This window comes from Mytilus californianus, unplaced genomic scaffold (assembly GCF_021869535.1).
Source record: "Mytilus californianus isolate M0D057914Y unplaced genomic scaffold, xbMytCali1.0.p SCAF_1, whole genome shotgun sequence".
NCBI classification, from domain to species: Eukaryota; Metazoa; Mollusca; class Bivalvia; order Mytilida; family Mytilidae; genus Mytilus; species Mytilus californianus.
The window spans coordinates 100,536,420-100,562,897 of NW_026262581.1; the positions used below are offsets into that span (position 1 = coordinate 100,536,420).

Sequence of the window (26,478 nt, forward strand, 5' to 3'; positions counted from 1 at the left end):
AAAACTACTTAGCATTTAAAAACTTACAAGTTGTACACAATTTTGTGACGTAAGCAGCTTTTGTAAATAAAACTAGAGGTCCAACTGAGACTATATCGTCAGACCTTATATTGAACTAGATTGATAGATAAATCTTTTACTTCTGAAGTATACTTTCAAGCAAAATTAAGTTAAGTCCAATTTACTGGTCATGAACAGTAGATATCCCTGTGGAAGTAATATACATAACCTTGAAAGACAAAGAAACAGCATTTGGTAAGTGCATATGGTCTACTGTTAGAAGTTGAATGAACTGCTAGTGTCGCAAACAGCTGTTCGAGTTCAAAAGTCTGAACTATCCACCTCCATTACGTATAAGGCATAACCATGACATACCACGTTGTGACTGGCCGCATGGGCTAGCTCTTGTTAAGAAAATCCTATAATGACTAGCTATATTTTGATTAAATAAAAACAATTTTCACGAAGAGAAATGAAAAAATCGTGCCTTGTATTTTAATTTTTGTACACAGCAGCCACCAAATCATCTATACAAATTAATCAATTAAGTTTTTCGTATTTTCAGTCATTACTGGCAGAGGAAAGTAAGTACCGTTCTATTTTAGCCTTTTTCCTATGAGGATAAGAATCATCAACGATTATTCTCAGAAAGGATATAAAATGTATCATTTAATCAAGCCTTACCAGGATTTTCATAGAATTTTTCATCAAATTGTTATTCTTAGTGACGATGATGTGTTTGATTCGAATAACAAAAGTTAAACGGCCAAATGAGGCACGAAGTTGAAGAACATTGAGGAATCAAACTTCCGAAAGTGTCCGTCTGTCGTATTTCTTTTGTCCTTGGCCTTATTTCTATGGTTCAAACACTGTCTAAACAAACAGTGATATGATAACTATAATTTTTATGTTTGATCCTTGTATGGTCTACACGTCCGTCAGACAGACGTCACCTGACCTTGACATAATTTCATGGATCAGTACTATAAGTAAAATGTCAACTATATTTGGTGTATGGAATGATTGTAAAGTGTACATGTCTGTATGGTAGGTTTCATCTATCCTTGACGTCATTTTTATTGTTCAGTGGTCAATGTTATGTTTTGTGCTTTGGTCTGTTTCTTAGATACTATAAGCAATATAAAGGTCAACTATATTAGGTGTGTGGAAAGATTGTTGGGCGTACTTGTCCATCTGAAAGAACCTCATTCATTTTCATGGTTAGTTGGTCAATAATAACTTTTTTTGTGGTTTGGACAATTTCTCAGATACTATAAGCAATAGGTCAACTATATTTGGTGTATGGAAGGATTACGACGTGTAAACGTCTGTTTGACAGGGTAACCCCAGTTCGCCTGACTTTGAATATATTTTCAGGGTTCAGTAGTCTTGCAATGTTTACTTTTTGTGGTTATGTCTGTTTCTCAGATACTGTAAGCAATAGGTAAACAATAGTTGGTATAATGGAATGATTGTAATGCGTACATTTTCGTCTGGCAGGATTTAACTGACCTTAACTTATTAACTTGTATCATTGATAATGTTATATAATACTTATAATAATATGAATCTGAGCATGATAAGTAAAGCTATCGCGACATTTCTCTTGTTTAATAAGATGTACAGCGAGCTATTGTTCATTAATGTTACCCCCGCTATAAATATTTGTTGAACAGGAAATGGATATTAGCGATTGATGTGAAAAAACATGACATGGTATTGTATGCTAAAAGTCACGTGAAACTAGCTAACAAATTTCAGGAACCTCTGATTCGAAATTCCTGAGAAAATGCGTCGAAAAGTTTCATGTATGGCTATATGTGTAGGAATATTTAAGTTTTGTTAAACAGGAATGTGATGAGCGATGGGTGTGAAAATGCAGTATAGAGCATACTTTCATAAAGACTGGTACCATATTTTAGGAAGCTCAGAAAAATGCGAAGAAAATTTCATGGGGCGGACGGACGGAAATAGGTACACTAGTACACCCCCTCATTAGGAGCAGGTGTATACTGTGACAAAGTTTACAGAAAGAAGGACGAAAAGCCAACTGATGACAATAACACATTGGTCCTTTGGGGCAAGGGAGCTAGAACAAATAGCTTTGTCTGTTGTTTTAATTGGACAGTATCTATTTGCCCAATAGAAAAAACTTCACCTTTTGCACAAAAATGAAATTTACAAAATGCATGAAATACAGGAAAAAGATATACATATAAGTGCAGCTGCTCCAAATTAAATTTCTATCCGATTTGCATAAAAGATTAACTCTAAATTGAAGCAGAATTGGAATTATCTTCTGAATTTCTTAAATTGATACCAATCACCGTGATATTTATGCAGATTTTTTTTTTCCTTTTGGTATCATTTATATTTTTTATGACTCCTTTCTCATTTTTTTTTTGTTTGGTCTGTCGCATCTGTGATCGCAAGTTATGATACCAATAGTCGCTCAGTTAACAAAGTATTATAGATGTCAAGTATAAGTTCATCTATCGGTCGCATAATATATGTAGAATCATTAGTTAATATCATGATGTAGTAAATTATTCAATTGCTTCTATTAGTATTACCACCGAGATCAAAAGTATATGTTTCTAACAACAACCAAAATGCCCACGCATCTGAAGTGAGTGTGTTATGCAAAAAGTCTGCCTCACAACTCCTCTTTATTTAGTTTCTAAGTTTATATAGGTATTTATTAATGGAGGTACAAAAACACGTGTACAAAAGACGGGGGTTGCTTTTATATTTTCATATCTATCTGAATATAGACATACAATTTTCCAATATACAAGGCTTAAGTAAAGATTTCACAAATAAGGCAAGACATCGTGTTTCCAAATAATTACATTATATACTTAATCAATATTACCAGATAACAGCTTTTTTTGTCACTCGCCTAATAAAGGCAATTGCTGTTCTTATACTCTTATTGAGCGCCAATTTTGTTTTAATTATATACATTTCGATGTATAACGGACAAACGGCTCAACAGGTTGTCATGAACTTTCCAAATCAATACAGTTTATTTATTGTGAAAGAAATGAACAGTCTTAGGAATAATTTATTTTGTCAAGAACATTATCTTTCGTGAAATAGAAGAAAGTCATAGAAATTACTGGCTTGCCTCCATACCACAATTCATCATGTGTAAACGAACTCAAATTAACATTTTGATTTATAGTAAAATCAATATGTTTAGCAAATATTTAATAAAATTGTGTTTATTCTATGGTGGTTAGATGCGGCTATTACGCGTTTTAGCCTCAAGTTGATATTCCAAAACCGAAAACGCGAAGGCAAAATCGTCGATACTTCGCGTTTTCACCTTCACATTATTTGCAATTTTCGCATTTTTGCATTTTTGTGCTTTCGCCTTTTCGTCACAGAAGTATGCTTCCCATGCATATGTATAAATGCGTTACTCAGTTTGTTTGAAAAGTGGTAAAAGTTGTGATCATTTGACAATATACTAGGACTATTTGTGACGTCAAGGATTCCCGAAAAGTCTGTGGTTGGGAGACGATCTAAATAAAAACTGCATACACAATGCATTCGTGAATAAACCGGCAAACAGTTTTATACTTGTAAGAGTTCATATGCTAATGCGAGAACCAGCAGCACAATCTAAAATATATCTCTTCTGGTTTGAGCCCCGCGTTTTCCTGCAAATTCGGCCAATAAAAACAGTCCACTGACCCTCCCCCAACCTAAAAGAAAAAGAATAAAAGAGAAACTGATTTTTTTAATATGAATAAATGAAGATGTACGTTAATGACACTTATGGTTGTTCTTGTCTAGTTTGGTTTAAATTGTCCCAGAAGTTATGCAGAGATGTAGAACTTTAAAACTAAACTGCAATAGTGGGTAAAAGTAGTAATTTAAGGGCAGTAACTCCAATATACAGTCAATTGATAGTTTTGGTCATGTTTCATTATTGTTCAACGCGTATTGTTCATCATGTTTACCGTCAGAATTTATGTCTATCATTAAAAGTTTGCAAGATAATAGGGAGAAATGCTTTAAATGCTAATATCGTCACTTATCCGTGCAATTACTTTTATAAGGCGTCAATTGATATGCTGATTATGTCTGATGTTTACAATTTTTTGAATATTTAATAACATTGCGTTTATTCTATGGTGGTCAGATGCGGTCATTACGCGTTTTAGCCTCAAGTTGATATCCCAGAACCGAAAACACGAAGGCAAAATCGTCGATGCTTCGAGTTTTCGCCTTCGCATTATTTGCATTTTCGCATTTTCGCATTTTCTCATTTTTGTGTTTTCGCCTTTTTCTCATAGAAGTATGCTTCCCATGCAAATGTATAAATGCGTTACTCAGTTTGTTTGAAACGTGGTAAAAGTTGTGATCATTTGACAATATGCTATGAGTATTTGTGACGTACATTAATGACACTAATTATTATTCTTGTCAACTATTTATAGTTTTGACAATTATAAGCAAATACGGTAAAATTACCCAAAAGTCGATTTTAAGGGGAATAAAGGTCGTTATTTGTAAATCTGGTATAGCTGATATTTTTTTCTGTTTACAGTTTCAGTCTATATACAGTAATAGTTTTTAAAATACATTCTGTAGTAGACAGAACGCTAAAATTGGTCGATAATCCTGTAAGGTTTCGATACTGGTCAATTTTTGCTGTTTACAGTTTCTGTCTATAGATAGATAGATAAATCTTTATTTCCAATCGAGGACCCATTATGGGCATTATCAGTACAGTGATTTTTTTATAATAAACAATTGCAATATAGACAATAAATCAGAAGAAAAAAAACTCAAACAAGAAATATAAATTGAGTTAATAGCCATACAAACCATAATGATAGTTTTGTTGTTCATATGCAGGAGTCACCAAGGGCACGTGCTTAAAGGACACTCTATATATAAATAAGAAGATGTAGTATGAGCGCCAATGAGACAACTCTCCATCCAAGTCACAATTTATAAAAAGTAAACAATTATAGGTCAAAGTACGGCCTTCGACACGGAGCCTTGTCTCACACCGAACAGCAAGCTATAAAGGGCCCCAAAATGACTAGTGTAAAACAATTCAAACAGGAAAACGAACGGTCTAATCTATATAAAAAAAAACGAGAAACGAGAAACACTTATGAACCATATCAACAAACGACAACCACTGAACATCATATACCTATTATAGTTATCAAGATGACACAGCATCGCTAAAATATTGTACAACAATTGTCATTTAAGACAATACCTCCTGTAAGTATGTATAAGAAGATGTGGTATGAGTGCCAATGAGACAACTCTCCATCCAAGTCAAAATTTATAAAAGTAAACCATTATAGGTCAAAGTACGGTCTTCAACACGGAGATTGGTTCACACCGAACAGCAAGCTATAAAGGGCCCCAAATATTACTAGTGTAAAACCATTCAAACGGGAAAACCATGTTTATGTTTGATCATATTTGCTCTACAAACTTTCTATATATATCTTAGTCAGTTTTAAGTTAACAGCAATGAGTAAAACAATATTGCAAATGTGTAAAATTGTCATTTATGATCAATTGTTATTACAAGGATTTGTGTCATATTGACTATATATGCAAAACTTTCCTTGATAATTATTGGTGTTTTAAACGTTCCTATCTTTCCTTAATAGTTTTATTTAGATAAAGTCAAAAATACGACAAAATAGTGTGTAAAAATCCCTATTAAAGTACCGTGAAAACTCCAACCTAGAATCAACTGACAATTAAGGTCATGTGACCTATATGTAGAACTTGTATTGCTGATAATGTTTATGTCCATCTATAATAGTTTTTCATGATGTGTATAAAACGCTAAGCAGATCAAGGATTTTGAAAAAAGTTTGGAGTAATAGGTAAAAAGTCTGGATTAGGCGTAAATGTAGACTTATTTAAAGTTAGCCCTGACACCCCGGCTCCCCCCTAAATCCGCCTCTGATAACATTTTGTAAAAAATCGTTTAAGACAATAGGTATTATCAGAGACATATAATGTATTATATGGCTCATATAATGTATTATGTGTCTCTGGTATTATACATGTAATAGTCAGAGAGATTGCCATGCATAAGCCGTTTGACTGGCTTGTTTTTGGAACTCACTGTGGCCGTCCCGTATGTCAGAGGTCAAAGAAATTACCGACTTTTGGGAGTCGTCTGATAATTTTGGTATAAAAAGAGAGTAGGTAGATATTGACACTCTAAGGTTCATCAGAAGGAATTGAAAAAAATGGCCGTGTTTACACCACAAAATTTACTCTGGGTCTGTGACAGACAAACGGCTGTGCACTTAGGAAAGTTTTCAGGCATAGAATTAAGAAACTACGTAATTAAAACTTGAATGCATTTTATGTTTCAGAAAATTAAACACTTACCTAAAATTTGAGACTCCTTTTTTTTAAGACTGCAGAACGGGTAATAAAATAAACAAACACTCGAGTTTTATTTGATATGGTCACTCATTTACACAGTTTATATTACCTATTGTTGTGCAGATATCTATTGTCCATCAATCAATACAACTCACTACAATCATTTACATAGGGGAACATCTCCAACATTTTTCCAAACTTAATTTAGTTTGGCACCTTCTGTGCAGTGGCGGATCCAGGGGAAAAGGGGGGGGGGGGGTGGTTCGGGGGTTGGAACCCCCTTTTTTTACGATCAATGCATTTGAATGGGGACATATAGTTGGAACCCCCCCCTTTTATCCTGGGTTAGGACCCCCTCCCCCTTTTATAAATGGCTGGATCCGCCCCTGAAAAAAAAGGAACCTCAAAATCCAGAAAAGTTTATACGCATAAAATGCATTTAAAATTTAAATCTCTAGTTCCTGTCATGCCTTAAAACTTTTCCAGGTGCACAAGTTTGTGTGTACTCAGAGTAAAATGTGTGGTGTAAATACGGCCATATTAGCCCTAGATTGGATATTACAAATTTTTCAGTTCCGTAATTGGTTCTTTTTTTAACACGGCTTACTCCATTTCCGGTTGTGAATCGTGCAGAAGATTTTTTCCTAAAAACATCAAATGGTTTAGAAAACCTGACAGTTGCTCGTAGATCGATTTATTCTTGCAGTGAGAATAGTATTTTACTAAAGGGTTAGTTTGATAATATTTGGTAAACTTTAGGGACGTTGCAGTTTTATGTGTCAGTACAAACGGACTTCACAGCCACAGGCACTTACTTAAGGTTCATCAAAACGAATGGACAAAAATGACCGTATTTACACCTCAAAAACTACTCCGAGTACATACTTACCTATGTAGTTTGGAAAGTTTTAAGGCCTGGCATCCTGAGCGCAGCTGGATACGACCGCAGAGGTCCAACCCTGAACAGTTGGGGCAAAAATGGACACAATATTCACGCTTGATCATGTTGATACAGGTCTGAATTTGGATTGTAATTAAATATTTGACACATAATAGGTTTCTGACACCGAATAACTGTAGTCAAGAACTTAGAATTGGATATATGATTTGAATTTATATTCAATTTTTTGCTTTTGTGCAATACACTATGCTGTTGTGAAACTGACCCCCCCCCTTAAAAATAAAAAAAATTACACCCCTTTTTTTTGCTTTTGTGAAATACACTATGCTGTTGCGTATTGATCCCCCCTCCAAAAAAAAAATTTAACCCCCCCTTTTTTGCAAAAAGAAATATTTGAAGAAATTTTCTTTTTAATTTCTGAAATCTGAAATGAAAAAAAAAATTGCCCCCCACAATTTCTTTTTTACCCCCCTCCCCCCTAAATTCCCCCCCCCCTTTTTCCAAAAAAAAAATTCTTTCCCTCAAGATATGGTCATAATCTCAATTCACATTTTCAATGGAGTTTGCAACCATAATTACAAATGTAAATACATCATTACATTATAAAAGTCTTAAAATAGAAAAAAAAAATCCCCCCCCAAATTTTTTTTTGAACCCCTTATGATTCATCACCCCCCAAACTCAATCCCAGCCTTCCCTTTGTGGTATGGTACCTTGCAGTACAATTTCAGAGAGATCCATACACTTGAACACAAGTTATTGTCTGGAAACTAGAAAAATGCTTATTTTTGGCCCCTTATTCCTAAACGATTTGGGCAATTACCCCCAAACTCAATTCCAGCTTTCCCTTTGTGATATGGAACCTTGTAGTACAATTTCAGAAAGATCCATACACTTACACACAAGTTATTGCCATGAAACTAGAAAAATGCTTGTTTTTTGCCCCTTTTTTGCCCCTAATTCCTAAAATTTGGAGGCAATTACCCCCAAAATCAATCCCAGCATTCCCTTTTTGATATAGAAGCTTGTGGTACAATGTCAGAGAGATCCATACCCTTACACACAAGTTATGTCTGGAAGTTACAAAAATGCTTATTTTTGGCCCCTTTTTGGCCCCTAATTCCTTAACTGTTGGTACCATAACCCCCAAAATCAATCCAACCTTCACTTTGTGGTATGGTACCTTGCAGTACAATTTCAGAGAGATCCATACACTTGAACACAAGTTATTGTCTGGAAACTAGAAAAATGCTTGTTTTTTGGCCCCAAATTCCAAAACGTTTAGGGCAATTACTCCCAAACTCAAACCCAGCTTTCCCTTTGTGATATGGAACCTTGTAGTACAATTTCATAAAGATCCATACACTTACACACAAGTTATTGTAGTCTCCATGGGGGATTTTAAGCGCAAGAGGACCTAATGCTCCTCTTATATTGTCATAAGTGTCCTTCATCTACTACTATATTGTTTGTATGAGTATATATGTGCTTAAATACCCTTTTAACTCATTTAAATGACTGTTTTGAGATCTTCAGTTTAAATAATAAAGAATTTCAAAATTCAGGTCAACACCTCTCATGGGGGATATCCCCATAAATCGGGATAGTTGGCAGGTATGCATATTTCTATAGCAATGGCTATTTTGCTGGCGTTGGCAATATAGTGAATTTGTTATTTTGCCAGTTCTGTGTTAAGAGTGAATTTTGATATTTACTTTTGAAAAGTACTACGAAAATGTTTATTGTCAACATAAAAGAATCAAATTATTACTCTGATTTACTCATAATGTTAAATAAGATAACAGTAACAATATTTGAGATACATATAATCGTTTAAAAACATTGATGAGTCAAAGTGAAAATAAGAATTTGTAAAAAGATATAAAAATAAAAATATTGAGCATCCATTTGTAGCAATGGAATCATATCAAAAAATTTAGTTCTAAAATCAGTCACAGTCTAATGCTACATGTATAAATAAGAATAAAATCTTAGATTTTTTAATTGTATGTGTAACGGTTTATTTCGTCCTCTGTGATATTTTTTCTGACAGAAGATTTGTCACCGGAAATAGTTTCCAGACATGGACATGGAAAATAGTTTAACTAAACAAGTTGAACACATGCTTTTATATTGACTTACGCAATCAGCATTCCCCTTTTTAAACGAGTACAAAATAAGACGTAAAACAGAACATAATTTCATGCCAAATAACATGAGTACAGCAATTATCGATAATGTTGAATAACTTTACAAGTTTAAAAGTAAATACATGAAATATTAACCTCAAAAGAGGGACGAAAGATACCAGAGGGACAGTCAAACTCATAGATCGAAAACAAACTGACAACGCCATGGCCAAAAATAAAATGACAAACAGACAAATAATAGTACAGGTGACAAAACATAGAAAACTTAAGACTAAGCAACATGAACCCCACCAATAACTGGGGGTGATCTCAGGTGCTCCGGAAGGGTAAGCAGATCTTGCTCCAGATGTGGCACCCATAGTGTTGCTTATAATTACAAATCCGGTAAATAGTCTAATTCGGTAGGTCACATTCGTGAAAAGGGAAGGGTATTCAATTGTAGTTACGACATAAGGAACATATCCGATATCATCTGTGAAATGGTTATTCCGTAACGGTCAACCAACTCTCGACAACTTGATAATCTGAAGAAATTTCGTACTGTAATTCCGAATTCATTTCGTAGTTTACAATCAAATTGATACATCCGGTTTTCCAGTTTACATTCAGAATCAAAAGATGCATGTTGCATAGTATATTACTATGACATACGCTGTTTAAAGTCATTAAAACCTTTTTAGTTGTAAATGTTTGCCCTCCAAATCTTTCTTTAGCGTTTTAAAAAACGGGTACGAAACTTCTTGTTGTTGATGCTGCAAATTGTCGATACCGGTTCATGACTTCTGACAGTGAAAAAAAAAAAGATCCCCCCGATTTTTAAGCCATATTCATTACCAAAATAGCAAGAAAACAACATGGGAACCTTAAGGTATAAAACCACTAATTCATAGCCCCATTGCTTTCTATGTTAAATTCTGCAATTTCAAGCATTAATGGCTACTTTGTCTTAAGTTCAAATAAAGTGGCAGTTATTTCATGTCAAAACTGTACCTTATCCTGACTTGTGCTGAAAAAATCAACATACCTTTAATTGCATTTTAGAGCATACTGGTTCCCGGAAGTTTGATAGTACAAAAACAGGAACTTCTGATATGAACAACAGGCCAAATGAGCCCTCCTATTAAAATTTCATATACTTCTTTATTATTCAAATAAACCTTTCAACAAGGGTTCTACAGTGATCCCAAGTCCCCAACCTTTCATTTGATACTAAAACTACCCAAATATTCCCACTATTGACAAAGATACAGCTATGCGTAGGAACTATTTTGTTTAAAATATGTACTACTTTCTTGTATGTTCTTTCCAACCGGGCCTGAATTAGTGGTTCTATACCTTAAGGACAGCTTGTGGTCATTCTTGACTAAGGGGGAGCCATGCAGGTTTGGCATTGGAATTGTTACAAATGACAATTAATGAAAATATTGGTTTTCTATAATGAAATAAATATAATAAGCAATATATCAGCCTGTTCACCATTTCTTACATGGAAATGAAGGAATGAAATACTTTGGATGACGCCACTCCGTAGACGCAGGTTTTTGTCATGGTGAAAGTTCCTCCATTGTTAAATTTTCATCCATGGAGATCCCTGACAATTGTTTGGGTTTTTTTAATCACTCCTTTAGCTTTTATTCAATTTCTTCATTATTAGTCCATAGTATTTTCAAAGATTTAGTTTTTTATTAACTTTTCAATATTTTAATCGTTAAATATGACTACTTTTGCTGAAAACAACAATTTTGCACCATCTATCAGTAAAACTTTCTGGTCAAAATTTCATGTCAATGGAAAATATCTCACAGTGAAATAATTTCCTGTGGAAAGAATCTTACACTATCATATGTAATATTTTTTCTGCCATATGTTATTTCATCCTGGAAAGAATTATGCTTTACATATGTTGTAGAAAATAAAAATTAAAAATCTCATAGCAAACATAAGTTTAATAAAAAATATACTGTCTAACAAAATCAATTACATACATGTAGCTTCAAAATCAACAATGTTTTAAATTAAATTTGCTTTTGAAATAATAGTCAGTTCTTTGAATTGCATATCTGTAAACAAAATCTTTTCATACTGGCAAAATTGGCTTCTGCTTAATAACTAGAGCCAGCAAAATAGCATATTTTCTATTTTTCCAGTGCCAGCAAAATAGCCATTGCTATAGAAATATGCTGTTTAGCCAGCCTTTATTAAGATTTTTTAACCAGAGCCGGCAAAATACCATAATTTCTATTTTGCCATTGCCAGCAAAATAGCCACTGCCAAAATAATACCCCACATTATAAAACCCTAATTGACAAACTTTACTTTGTACTTGCTGTTTTCTTTCTGAAATAATGTCTGATATTGTGCTGTGCTCCTTGTGAGCATTTTTTCCTTTTCATATTTCTTGTATTAGTTTTAATTTACTTGTGGGCAAGTTTGCAGTTACTTTTAGTTGGAATCAATGAGTGTGAAACCATCTGTAAAACATAAATGTTATTGGTTGGGCAATTGGAGGTCTTGTTAGATTGAACACCTTTATTATCTGTAAGAGGCGATGTCAGGTCTGAATTTAAAAAGATGGAACTCTTTTTTTCCCCCAGTATTTTTTTTCATTTGCATGATATAATGGAAATATCTATAGATAAAGCCACATTGCTTTTATGACTTGACCACACAGCAAATATTGCTTTTATGAATCAAGCACAATGCAATAATTCCTTAATTAAAAACTAAAGTGAAAATAACAAAATTGAAAAGAGAGCTTATTTAATCAATCTTAATATGTATAAAAGTGGATGTGGGTATTATGTCAATGAGACTGCAACGGAAGCAAGACAACTTTCCCCACTGCAAAATCGCCCCACTTTTCCACCAACTCACCCCACTCTTGTTTACCCACTCGCCCCACTTATGAAAAAGGGTAAAATCATGTTGAATTTAGTCCAGAAAACAAACATCTTAAACAGTTACAATGGTCAATAACATCATACATCACAGAAATGCTGATACTTACTTCTTTCTGCTTCGTTTCAACCAAAAGAAATAAAAGTAAAAATAAAACAAGATCCATTTCTATGGTTTCATCAGTATTCATTTAATTCTTAAGTAGGGCGAGTTGGTAGGCCTTAATTCAGTACGGTTTAATTCTTTTTTATGCCCCCACCGTAGTGGAGGGAGCATTAAGTTTTACCCTTGTCTGTCTGTATGTACGTACGTCCCAAAATTCATTTCCGTTCTCTAACTTTAGTTTGCCTCAACCAAATGTTATGAAACTTATACACAATGCTTATTACCACAAAAAAAAACAGATCTAGTTTGAATTTGGGTAGCGTCACTTTTACCATTCTAGAGTTGTGCCTCTTTACAAATGGAAAAATTGCTGAATTTTTCGTTTCCGTTCTCTTTCTTTAAATTGCCTCAACCAAATGTTATGAAACTTATAAACAATGCTTATTACCACAAAACACAGATCAAGTTTGAATATGGGTAGCGTCACTTTTACCATTCTAGAGTTATGCCCCTTTACAAATGGAAAAATTGCTGAATTTTTCGGTTCCGTTCTCTTTCTTTAGTTTGCCTCAAACAAATGTTATGAAACTTATATGCAATGCTTATTACCACAAAACATAGATCAAGTATGAATTTTGGTGGCCTCACTTTTACTGTTCTAAAGTTATGCCCCTTTACAATTGGAAAAATTGCTGAATTTTTTGTTTTTGTTCTCTTAAGTTTGCCTCAAGCAAATGTTATGAAACTTATACACAATGCTTATTACCACAAAACACAGATGAAGAACAGATTTGGGTAGTGTCACTTTTACTGTTGTTGAGTTATGTCTCTTTATAATCTTATATACAAGCGGGGGCATCATCTGTGTCCCATGGACACATTCCCCATTTATTTCATTAGTGGGTCCACTTAGCAGAAATTAAACTCCTTTTCATAAGATGGGCGAGTTAGTAGTCTTTAATGTAGTATGGTTAAATTTTTTTTCATTAGTGGGGAGAGTTAGCAGACCTTTATTCATCGTGATTAAACTCTTTTTCATAAGTGGGGCTAGTTGGCAGGACTAAATTATCGGGATTTTAATATTTTTTTCATAAGTGGGGCCAGTTGGCAAGACTAAATTCCCCGTAATTAAACTCTTTTTCATATGTGGAGCGAGTTGGCAGGACTAAATTCAACGTGATTTTACCCTTTTTTATAAGTTGGGCAATTTAGTGTGGGTCGATTTGGCAGTGGGGCGAGTTGTCATGGATTCACTGCAACCAAACAAACAAAAAACAAAACCCAAAGGACATCTAGGGGTCAACATACACTAATGGTCTTCAATAACATGTGCTTATACCAAAATTTATAGTGAAGTTCTAAATTGCCCTGAATCTAAGCAAGTTGATCTGCATTTTAAAATCATTATACAAAAATCTATTAAAAAATTACCTCTCATGTACGGTACATATAACATTGAGGTGTATGACTCTACAAACTTAACATTACATTTCACTTTTCCTGATGTTGTTGAAGATTTTTCTTTTAAATGATTATTATTAGTCATGATTTATGAATTCTTAATGGATACTGATTTCTACATAACCATCCATGGCCCTATCAAATTTAATATTTTCCTGTACATGTATTTGGAATAACATTAACATTACTAAATTTGTTATAACCATAAAACATCTGTCAACTTGTTTTAATGAAGCTCTAGACTTTCTCTCACTTAATTTCTTGATTTGAAATGTAAATGTTCCTTTCTATAATACCCCCTAAAAAAAATCCCTCAAAAACAAATAATAAAAAAAACAATACAATTACAAACAAGCATTCTGTGAGTATTGCCATCAATATATAGTCCCCTACCGGTTACAAATTCATTTTAATGGAACGAAATTCTATCTTGATCTATAACTTGTCATGGTGTAAACTACATAAAAATATCAAGTCAAAATCTTCAAGCATGACGAAAAAAACTGTTGAAAACTGATTATTTAAGTGAATTTTCTATGTCCAAAGACCATAACTCTGCACAAAATTATCAGACGAACAAAATTCCAACTTGATATGTAACTTGTCATGATAAAACTATATACTAATTATCAAATCAATATCTTCATGAATGACAAACAAACCTACCACTAAATTCTTCAAACAATTTACCAAAGAAAAGGAAAAAAATCCAAAATGTCATTTTGTCTTTTAAATCTTTTAAAAAATGAGTTATTTCCCTTTGAACAGAAATCTACTAATTAATAAGTATTTCATCAAAAATTTAATTCTAGGGAAAGGGCTTTAACTGAACAAAGAGAAAAGCTAAAATCGTTAAAATTGAACTTGACCTGTGACTTGTCATGATAAATCAATAAACTAAATATCAAATCAATATCTTCAAGCATGAAGAAAAAAAGTCTGGAAAACTGATTTGCCGGACTGACAGATGGACTGACAGACAGACAGACAGACAGACGGAGTGCAAACCTAAAGTCCTCTTCGACTTTGTTGGTAGGGGACTAAAAAAAGTTCATAAAGAAATGAAACATTTTGTGATGAAGGCTAAAAACATACTTTGTGTAATTCCAGATTTTTCTCAGTAATGGTGAACCTGAAAGTCCTCTTCTTGCATCCAGATCTTGGAATAGGTGGAGCTGAGAGGGCAGTCATAGATGCTGCTCTAGCCCTGAAATCAGAAGGTCATCAAGTTCACTTTGTGACTTCACACCATGACATAAATCATTGTTTTGAAGAAACAAGGGATGGAACTCTGTCTGTAACAACAGTGGGTGATTGGCTACCCAGGGGAATTTTTGGCAGATGTCAGGCATTGTGTGCCTACTTGAGAATGTTGTATGCAGCATTATTTGTGGTGTTCTCCCCTCCAATTGAGTATGATGTTATCTTCTGTGACCAGATATCAGCATGTATATATATTTTAAAACTATTTAATGCCAGAGTGTTATTTTACTGTCATTTCCCTGACATGCTTCTAACAAAGAGAGAAAGTCTGCTAAAGAAATGGTACAGAGCTCCTATTGACTGGTTAGAAGAAAAAACTACTGGAATGGCTGATTGTGTCCTTGTAAACAGTAAATTTACTGGTAAGAGAGAGTCCAATTTTATCCATGGTTATTTCATTTCCGTTATAGATACTAATTTTCACTTCCAAGATGGTGGATGAGATTGTATAATGTCTCTCTATATAAAAAGACCCTGCTATCTTATAAATAACTTCACATATGGGCTAAACATTAATTTTAATTGTTTAAATACCTGTAAAGATAATAGAACCATTAATTTAGATAGAGATGCAAAAGTTTTTGTGGTTTGTAAATTGGCTCCTCAGTCAGGAGAGACAACAAACTATCAACAATGTCATTTGCCAGCACAAATTTTTAAAAGGGGAGTTTTGCCTGTAATATCTTCGTTGAATTTATGTGATTTAAAAAGGGAAAGTATTAGTAAGCAAAAACACAATGAACTGTGGTATACTTTACATATGTACATGTACATGTGACATGTAAAGACAATATACACAAGAAGATTCAGTTAACAAAATTTTATAGTGAATATTGGTGGTTTGTGATAAATCACTTTGAAAATACTCTACAAATGTATATATAAATTTATTGGTAATATATGATTAATTGATTGATTGGCATTTAACACCACTTTCAGCACTATTGGCTATTTTGTGGTGGTCAGCTTTTATCAGTGGAGGAAGCCAGAGTGCCCAGAAAGAACGATGACATTCGGCAGGAAAACTGACAATCCTTGTCAATTAAGAATGGAGTTGAGTGCACCTGCCAAGTGCAGGGTTTGAACTCACAACCTCAGTGTTAACAGGCTAGTGATACTTGGACCACTAGTCCACCAAGGCCCTGGTAGTATATGCAGCCAGGTTGTAAATACATGTAAGACTATTATCACTCTTAGTCACCAACCATTGTACTATTTCACTGTGAATCTTTTATAACAGCAAGAGTGATTTTTATCTGAATCACCACGTGTGTACTGTATGGTTTACAAAAACTTATTCCTTGTTTGTTTGTTTTTCAGCTGGTATATTTAATGAAACCTTTAAGTCTTTAACATCTGTAAATCCAAAGGTCTTGTACCCAATACCAAACTTTAAAGCCTTAGACCAGCCATTGGAAACATCTGCTGATATAATACCTCCAAATAAAACAACAATATTCCTGTCAATTAACAGATATGAGAGGAAGAAGAATCTCAACCTAGCAGTAGAATCATTTGGTATGTAGTTGATTTGTTACTTTGTTAACTAAGAACAGGATGTATAAAATCCTTAATTTATTTACAGTGAATGCATTATTATTTGTTGGATACCAATTTTCTTGGATTTGGTAGGTATAAGTGAACCACAATTTCGAATGTTCAATAAAGTACAAATTTTCTATAGGCTAATATGCAAACTTTGGCAACATCATGAAATCAAATATCCACGAAAATAAATGAATCCACAGTAGTTTGATTTGTTTGTTTTTAAGATGTATGCAAGATATCTCTTTTTCAAATATTTATATCATGATTGTATAAACATTCTAGAGAATACAGAAAATTTTTCAAACTTATTGAAAATAAGAGAATATTGATTACCGGTATTCGTTTTAAAAATGTGAGTTGTAGAATCAATTTTTCCTAGGGGATCTTTGAGCAACGACTGTTACGGTATTATTTCCCTGTAACCTGCAAAACATTGCTTTTTCTTCATAAGTCATTGCTACATTTGTATTTCACTTCGAAAAGCAAAACTTTGTGTTTGACTAAATACAAGAAAGTTTGTCAATACAAAATCTCTCCAACAGTTTACCTTTTTGCTTTGTAACATATGCAGTTCACTCAGTTGTGAGTTTCAAAGTTTTATCCTTTTTGAATATTTTTATGCCCCCACTGTAAGCAAGGGGGCATTAAGTGTTACCCTTGTCCGTCCTTTGTCACTTACATTGTAGATAAAATTGATACATTAGAGTTGTAACAATAAATATTAAGTTTTATAATTAATTATACCGTATTATTTTCTCTATGTTTAACTGTGGATGATTCGATTGTTTGCTTCTCTTTATTTCGGACAATAAAGGCTAATATATTCCCATTTCTAGTCATGCTTTTGTCCATACTATTTGCAAAATTGAATATTTTTATTTTTAAGGCATGCTACAGAAGAAGCTAGGAAACAATAAAGGTGTACATTTAATAATGGCAGGAGGTTACGATGAAAGAGTATTGGAGAATAAAGAACATTACCTTGAATTAATGGAGCTTGTTCATAAATTAGGTCTTGAGGATCATGTAACCTTTTTAAGATCATTTAGCGATTCAGATAAAAGAACACTGCTTTCAAATTGTACATGCCTTCTATATACACCAGACAAGGAACATTTTGGTATAGTGCCAGTTGAAGCTATGTACATGCAGTGTCCTGTGATAGCTGTTAAAAGTGGTGGGCCATTGGAGACCATAGAGGATGGGACAACTGGATTTTTATGTCCTCCAGAACCAGAGCACTTTGTGGAAGCAATGGAAAAATTTGTATCTGACAAGTCCTTACGTAAAAAAATGGGAAGTGCTGGACGTAAACGAGTTGAAGAAAGATTTTCTTTTGGTACATTTACAAAAGAATTGAATAGTGTAATAGAAAAGGTTCACAATGGGAGATCTAGTAATTCAAGTGTTTTATTGTTTACTTTAGGTTTGGCTTTACTTATTAATATTTGTTTTGCTGTTTTGTATGTATGTATCTTTTGATCTGACATAGTTTTCTTATAGGAGGTTAAATTGGTTTTTTTTACGTAAAAAATAAAAAAAATTACAATAACACCATGGGTGCATGAATTGATTTGTGATCTTTATGGATTTGTAGAAGAAATAGATTTTTGAATCGAGATCAATGAATATAAAATCAGATGTTGTATGAATGCCGATGAGACAATTATCCGCCATAGTGCATTATCTGAACAAGTTTAGTAAAAGTTGGATATACTTGCATGGTCCATTTACAACAACCAAAAAACCAAAATTTTGCCCTAATTTCAGTCTACCAATAGCTGTTGTTACCTATTGACCCCAAAATCATTAGGGGCCTTCCTGTTCCTATGGGTCATTATGCAAAGTTTGATAGAATTATATTCCTTATGACTCAAAAGATTTTGTCTTGAACCTTAAATGTTCACATTGGGACATCCAGACAACATTCATCATATTATAAGCAGAATTTGTTTTCTTAAAGAAAGAAATCTAAGTATTTTTAGCTCACCTGGCCCAAAGGGCCAAGTGAGCTTTTCTCATCACTTGGCGTCCGTCGTCCGTCGTCGTCGTCCGTAGTCGTTAACTTTTACAACAATCTTCTCCTCTGAAACTACTTGGCCACAATCATCATTGGGGTATCTAGTTTAAAAAATGTGTCCAGTGACCCGGCCAACCAACCAAGATGGCTGCAATGGCTAAAAATAGAACATAGGGGTAAAATGTAGATTTTGGCTTATTATAACTCTGAAACCAAAGCATTTAGAGCAAATCTGACATGGGGGTAAAATTGTTTATCAGGTCAAGATCTATCTGCCGTGAAATTTTCAGCTGAATCGGACAACCTGTTGTCGGGTTGCTGCCCCTGAATTGGTAATTTTAAGGAAATTTTGCCGTTTTTGGTTATTATCTTGAATATTATTATAGATAGAGATAAACTGTAAACAGCAATAATGTTAAGCAAAGTAAGATCTACAAATAAGTCAACTTGACCAAAATGGTCAGTTGACCCCTTAAGGAGTTATTGCCCTTTATAGGAAATTTTTAACCATTTTTCGTAAATTTTTGTAATCTTTTACAAAAATCTTCTCCTCTGAAACTACTAAGACAAATTTAACCAAACTTGTCCACAATCATCATTAGGGTATCTAGTTTTAAAAATGTGTCTGATGACCCGGCCTGTGAACCAAGATGGCCGACATGGCTAAAAAATAGTACATAGAGTAAAATGCAGTTTTTGGCTCATATCTCTGAAACCAAAGCATTTAGAGCAAATCTGATGAGGATACAATTGTTCATTAGGTCATGATCTATCTGCCCTGAAATTTTCAGACCAATCAGGCAACACATTGTTGGGTTGCTGCCCCTGAATTGGTAATTTTAAGAAAATTTTGCAGCTTTTGGTTATTATCTTGAATATTATTATAGATAGAGATAAACTGTAAACAGCAATAATATTCAGCAAAGTAAGATCTACAAATAAGTCAACATGACCAAAATTGTCAATTGACCCCTTAAGGAGTTATTGCCCTTTATAGTCAATTTTTTACAATTTTCATAAATTTTGTAAATTTTTTAAAATTTTTACAAAATATTTTCCACTGTAACTACTGGGCCAAGTTCATTATAGATAGAGATAAAAGTAAGGAGCAAGAATGTTCAGTAAAGTAAGATCTACAAACACATCACCATCACCAAAACACAATTTTGTCATGAATCCATCTGTGTCCTTTGTTTAATATGCACATAGACCAAGGTGAGTGACACAGGCTCTTTAGCATGTTTAGAGCCTCTAGTTTCTTATTGTGCCCTCGTGGCAGAGGGAGCATTAAGTGTTACCTTTGTCAGTCTGTGCGTCCCAAAATTAGTTTCCGTTCTCTTACTTTAGTTTGCCAACCACCAAATGTTATAAAACTTGTACACAACGGTAAAAATTGGGTGGCGTCACTTTTATAAATGGAAAAATTGCTGAATGTTATAAAACTTGTACACAACAGTAAAAATTGGGTGGCGTTACTTTTATAAATGGAAAAATTGCTGAATTTTTCGTTTCCATTCTCCAACTTTAGATTGCCTCAACCAAATGTTATGAAACTTATACAAAATGCTTTTTACCATAAAACTCAGATCAAGTTTGAATTTAAGTGGCGTCACTTTTTACAGTTCTCTAGTTATGTCTCTTTATAACGTTATATGCAAGCAGGGGCATCATTTGTGTCCCATGGACACATTCTCCATTTATATTAAAACATGGGTTTGAACATTTTATTTCAGCCTGACCTTTTGCAATACCTGCATTTGAAAGCATACTGAGTCATTATACTACCGTAAAAATTAAAAAAATTTTGGTCGTATATTGGTATCACGTTGTCGTCGTCAGCGTTGTCCAAAGACAGATGGTTTCCGTATAATAACTTAAGTATAAGTAAATAGAAATCAATAAAATTTTAACACAAGGTTTGTATCCACTAATAGAAGGTTGGGATTGATTTGGGGGTTATGGTCTCAACTGTTTAGGAATTAGGGGCCAAAAAAGGGGCCCAAATAAGCATTTTTGTAGTTTCCAGACAATAACTTGTGTTAAAGTGACAGTATGAATCTCTCTGAAATTATACCACAAGTTTCCATACTACAAAGGGATGGTTAGGATTGACTTTGGGGGGGTTATGGCTCAAACCATTTAGGAATTAGGGGCAAAAAAAGGGGAAAAACAAGGGTTTTTCTGGTTAAAGGACAATTGAGACAATTTAAAAGCAGTGTAAGGGAGGTAATCCAAATCAAAATCCAAATCAATTTAAATAACAATGTTTGATTACCTCCCTTACACTGCTTGTAAATTATGTATTAAGAAATGATGATTGTCTGAGATACTGACCATAACTTGAGGGAAAGAATTATTTTTAGGAATAAGGGAAAGGGGGGAGGTGAAAAAAATTAAAAGGGACAATTTTTCTCATTTCAGATTTCAGAAATTAAAACAAAATTTCTTCAAATATTTTTTTTTGGGGGGTTAATATTCAACAGCATAGTGTATTGCACAAACGCAAAAAAAAAAAATGGAGGGGGGGGGGGGGGGTCAATTCACATAGTGTATTGCACAAAAGCAAAAACAAATCATATAGCCAATTTGAAGTTCTTTGACTATAGTTATTCTGTGTCAGAAACCTATTATGTGTCAAAAATTTAATTACAACCCAAATTCAGACCTGTATCAAGCGTGAATATTGTGTCCATTTTGGCCCCAACTTTTCAGGGTTGGACATCTGTGGTCGTATTCAGCTGCGCTCAGCGAAGCAAATTTATTTTTATCTGTGACACATTCTCCCGTTTCCATTCTCTATTCTAATTATGATAATTTTCATGTAAAATATATATTTTTATAATTTTATTAATGTAAAACTTTATTTAAATTTGAATTTTTCCTGCATTTTAAAAAAACTACTGTATACATGTATGTACTTTTGTCATACAGGATGTATATTTTTGTGAAAACTACATACACACGAATACAAACTCAGCTTACAAAACCCTTGAATAAATATTCCTGCAGGTATAACTGTGCATATATATAACAAGAGTGCTCACGCTGAAATGTCTCACCTACTAGGCTGACCATTGAATTTATGTTGATAGTCAATAAGTCCTAAATATAAAGTTTTACTACAAGTATCACATTAACATTTATGATCCATGAAAATGAGGTCAAGGTCAGATGAACCCTGCCAGACAGACATGTACACCTTAAAATCATTCCATGCATCAAATTTAGTTGACCTACTGCTTATAGTATATAAGAAACAAAGTTAACCAAGAAGACTGAACATGTCCAATGAACCATGAAAATGAGGTGAAGGTCAGATGATACCTGCCAGACAGACATACACCTTACAATCATTCCATACACCAAATATAGTTGACCTATTGCTTAAAGTTTAAGATAAACAGACGAAAACACAAAAACTTAACATTGAGCAATGAACCATGAAAATGAGGTCCAGGTCAGATATAACCTGCCAGACTGACATGTACATCATAAAATACTTCCATACACCAAATAAAGTTGACCTATTCCATACAGTATTAGAAAAACAGACCAAAACACAAAAAACTTAACATTTACCACTGAACCATGAAAATGAGGTCAAGGTCAGATGACACCTGCCAGTTGGACATGTACACCTTACAATCATTACATATACCAAATATAGTAGACCTATTGGTTATAGTATCTGAGATATGGACTTGACCAGGAAAACTTAACCTTGTTCACTGATCCATGAAATGAGGTCGAGGTCAAGTGAAAACTGTCTTACAGACATGAGGACCTTGCAAGGTACGCACATACCAGATATAGTTATCCTATTACTCATTATAAGAGAGAAATTAACATTACAAAAAATCGAGTAGTCACTGAACTATGAAAATAAGGTCAAGGACAATGGACATATGACAGACAGAAACTTCATATCTTAAGGCATCTATATACAAGGTATGAAGCATCCAGGTCTTCTACCTTCTAAAATATTAAGCTTTTAAGAAGTTAACGCCGCTTCCGCCAGATCACTATCCCTATGTCGAGCTTTCTTCGACAGAAGTCCCAGGCTCGACAAAAATGAGGGGATGTGGTATGATTGCCAATGAGACAATTATCCACCAGAGTTAAAATGAAGTGGTAGTAAGCAATTGTATGCCACTGTACGGCCTTCAACAATGAGAATAATCCCATTTATGTTTACCTTGTTATATACCTTACATAACCTGTCAAACTTAAAGCAACACCAATGATTTATACAGAAAACTGATTGAGGATAAAAGGAGTAGTAAATAATACCCAAAGCCAAATATGACAGCTGTATTGTGTAATTAACAACTTACAGTCTAAACTGTACTCACTATCAACAATAATCAGTTAAGGCTACCTATCCTGTTAAATGCCCATTTGTACTGACTTCATTAAAAAACAAGCATTCTGTGAGTATTGCCTGGCAATACATAGTCCCCTACTGGTTAAAAATTCATCGTTCTGGAACAAAATGCTTACTTGATCTATAACTTGTCATGGGGTAAACTATATAACAACAAGAAATGATTGTAACAGGATGCTGTTACGAAGTCTCCCAAACGAAGCTCCCATAATTCGTAATTCCCAGGGTCGCCTGACATTGGGCAAAGTCCAGTGAAAATTGGTTTGGTCCAGTAAAGTTATATGCATTAGTGATGCCTGGGGACTAACCCTGTATATCATTCAAATCATCTTGGCATGACAAACCAGAATATATATGGTTTAGGGGTGGGGATCTCGACCATTTACAAGATATTAGAACTTTCTCAAATGGCAGGGGGTCGGGATGACCCCTGGGGACTAACCCTGTATATTATTCAAACATCTTAGCATGACAAACCAGAATATATATGGTTTAGGGGTGGGGATCTTGACCACTTACAAGATATTAGAACTTTCTTAAATGGCATGGGGTGGGGGTGATCCCTGGGGACTAACCCTGTATATCATTTCATGTGCTTTATCATGACAAACCAGAATATATATGGTTTAGGGGTGGGGATCTCGACCATTTACAAGATATTAGAACTTTCTCAAATGGCAGGGGGTCGGATGGACCCCTGGGGACTAACCCTGTATATCATTCAAACCATCTTAGCATGACAAACCAGAATATATATGGTTTAGGGGTGGGGATCTCAACCATTTACAAGATATTAGAACTTTCTCAAATGGCAGGGGGTCGGGATGACCCCTGGGGACTAACCCTGTATATCATTCAAACATCTTAGCATGACAAACCAGAATATATATGGTTTAGGGGTGGGGATCTTGACCACTTACAAGGTATTAGAACTTTCTTAAATGGCAGGGGGTGGGGATGACCCCTGGGGACTAACCCTGTATTTCATTTAATGGGTTTTATCATTTGGAACATTTTCAATTAAAAAGATTGTGTCTATCACAAACGGTTTTCAATTTATAATCATTTGAAAATTTTAAAAAATAAAATCCCATAGGGTTCTATAGTAAAACCCTCTTTTCTTTTTGCCCCTCAAAGTACCCCTTTATAAACCCCATTGCACAAACAAAACCCTGATTGCACCACTAGACATGATAGTCTAACATATTGTGAAACCCTAAGTTAATCTGACAAGCGGTTTTGGAGAACGGGTGCGGACAAGTTCAAATTTAAAAGCGGCAGAAGAGGAAGAGGAAGAGGAAGAGGAATAATAATAATAATAATAATAATAATAACTGAGCAAAAACAATAAGTCTTCCCAAACTTCGTTTGGGAGACTTAAATATCAAGTCAATATCTTCAAGCATGACCAAAAAAAATGTGGAAAATTGGTTATTTGAGTGATTTTTCTAAGTCCAAGGACCATAACTCTGCACAAAATCATTAGACCAGACAAAATTCGAACTTGATCTGTAACTTGTCATGATAAAACTTTACACCAATCATCAGGTCAATATCTTCAATAGATATAGGAAGATGTGGTATGAGTGCCAATGAGACAGCATGACAAAAAAAAAATGTGGAAAATTGATTATTTGAGTGAATTTTTCTTAGTTCAGGGACCATAACTGCAAAAAATCGTCAGACCAGAGCAAAATTGGAACTTGATCTGTAACTTGTCATGATTAAACAATACACCAAATATCAAATAAATATCTTCAAGCACGAAGAAAAATATGGATGGACAGACGGACGGACGGAGTGCAAACCTAAAGTCCCCTTCGACTTCGTCGATAGGGGACTAAAAATATGTCTCGATATTTTTGGAAATATTGCAAAATTAAATACACACGAATTCATCAGCAATACTAAAAAAATAATTACACACGTAAAAAAGTACACATTCAGTAATTGAACGTGATATAAACAAGATTTTCACAAATGTCTTACTAGATCTAGCAGACAATATTTTATGGCATTGATTGTTCTATTTTCACGCTTTAAAAAGATGATGAAAAATAATGATTAAACTTAACATCTATTTACTTTGTATTTATATTTCGTTTGTTAATTAATCAAAACATTTGTTGAAGTTTTGTTGTCATGATGTTGTTTATCAGTCTGCATTTCACATTCCATGGCTACATTTTGACTTCTATTCTATAACTAGTGTATATAAGGGTACAAAGGGTCATAACTCTTAACACAATTATCAAAATAATCTCCATACATGCTGACCATACATTTTATCAACTACAAAATGTTCCAATAATGTCTATGAAGTAAACTGCATAAGGTTACTGTATGTGTTTAGGGCCATTAATGCTGAAAATTGTTAGGCAAAAATTACGACATGACACCATCATCTCAACTGATAACTTCCTAAATGTGAGAAAAGATAAATACTGTAAATTCAGAAATTATTGCGTGCGTTTATTATTGCAATTTATGAAGAATGGACAAAAATGTGAGATTAATTATTGTGATTTAAGGAAATTCTACATACAGATGCATATATCAGATAACAGAATGCGAGTTCTAATTATTGCGATACTAACCCAGTCACACTATTCGCATTAATAAAAACCTCGCAATAATTTCTGAATTTACAGTAGTAATAAGAAGGTGCATGTAACATTGAGCATACCCCCAAACATAAATCAAAGTATCAGAAATAGTAAGATGTCTGATCCATAATGCACTTACAAGTTAAGTAATCTTGGTTAAACTGTAAACCAGTGATGAATGAAATCATTCTCTTCAGTAGTACTGGAGAAATGTGTGATGAAAATGTATTCAGTTCATTCAACATATTGAAAAATTCAAAGTATCTGCAAACAACAAGAACATGTAGGTGTCTGACATATCTGAAAAGCACTTTTACGTAACAAAAGTCATAACTGTCAACCTGCTGACCAAATATGAAGTTACTGTGTTCGGGAGTACTGGAGAAATGTGTGACAAAAATATTCAGTTCATTTAACATTAAACATCAACAATTCAAAGTATGGGCTAACAGGAATTAGGTTTCTGACAGATCCGGAACGTACTACCACATTACAACTCATTAATGTTAAGCTGCTGACCAAACATGAAGTCATTCTGTTCAGTAGTATCTAGAAAATGTGACAAAAACATTTGATGGGTGAGCTGATTAACAGACAATGTGATTGCAATATACTTCCCCACACTCCTAAAGTTCATTTGTTGCTACATGGTGATGACCAGAGATCCATATGCTATAGAAAACATGTATGGGATCCTACATACTGTTTACTAAACTATTTTTCTATATGGCAACATTAAATAGAAAACAAAG

The 26,478-nt window shown here is 34.0% G+C and overlaps 1 protein-coding gene across 1 annotated transcript; it reads left to right on the forward strand.

The window, feature by feature from the left end:
• The first annotated feature begins 6,975 nt into the window (after positions 1-6,975).
• LOC127727717 (alpha-1,3/1,6-mannosyltransferase ALG2-like) lies at positions 6,976-18,270 on the forward strand. Its single transcript, XM_052234835.1, has 4 exons — positions 6,976-7,119; positions 15,016-15,530; positions 16,489-16,686; positions 17,603-18,270. Exons 2-4 carry the CDS (start codon positions 15,029-15,031, stop codon positions 18,196-18,198), a joined length of 1,296 nt encoding a protein of 431 aa, XP_052090795.1. The 5' UTR covers positions 6,976-7,119; positions 15,016-15,028; the 3' UTR covers positions 18,199-18,270.
• The last annotated feature ends 8,208 nt before the right edge of the window (positions 18,271-26,478 follow it).

Bases quoted from the DNA above. Each gene is read 5' to 3' on its own strand.
- LOC127727717 (XM_052234835.1), top strand. From the start codon at position 15,029: ATGGTGAACCTGAAAGTCCTCTTCTTGCATCCAGATCTTGGAATAGGT. The intron at 15,531-16,488 runs GTAAGAGAGAGT...TTTGTTTTTCAG, and splicing joins TGTAAACAGTAAATTTACTG to CTGGTATATTTAATGAAACC. The intron at 16,687-17,602 runs GTATGTAGTTGA...TTTATTTTTAAG, and splicing joins CCTAGCAGTAGAATCATTTG to GCATGCTACAGAAGAAGCTA.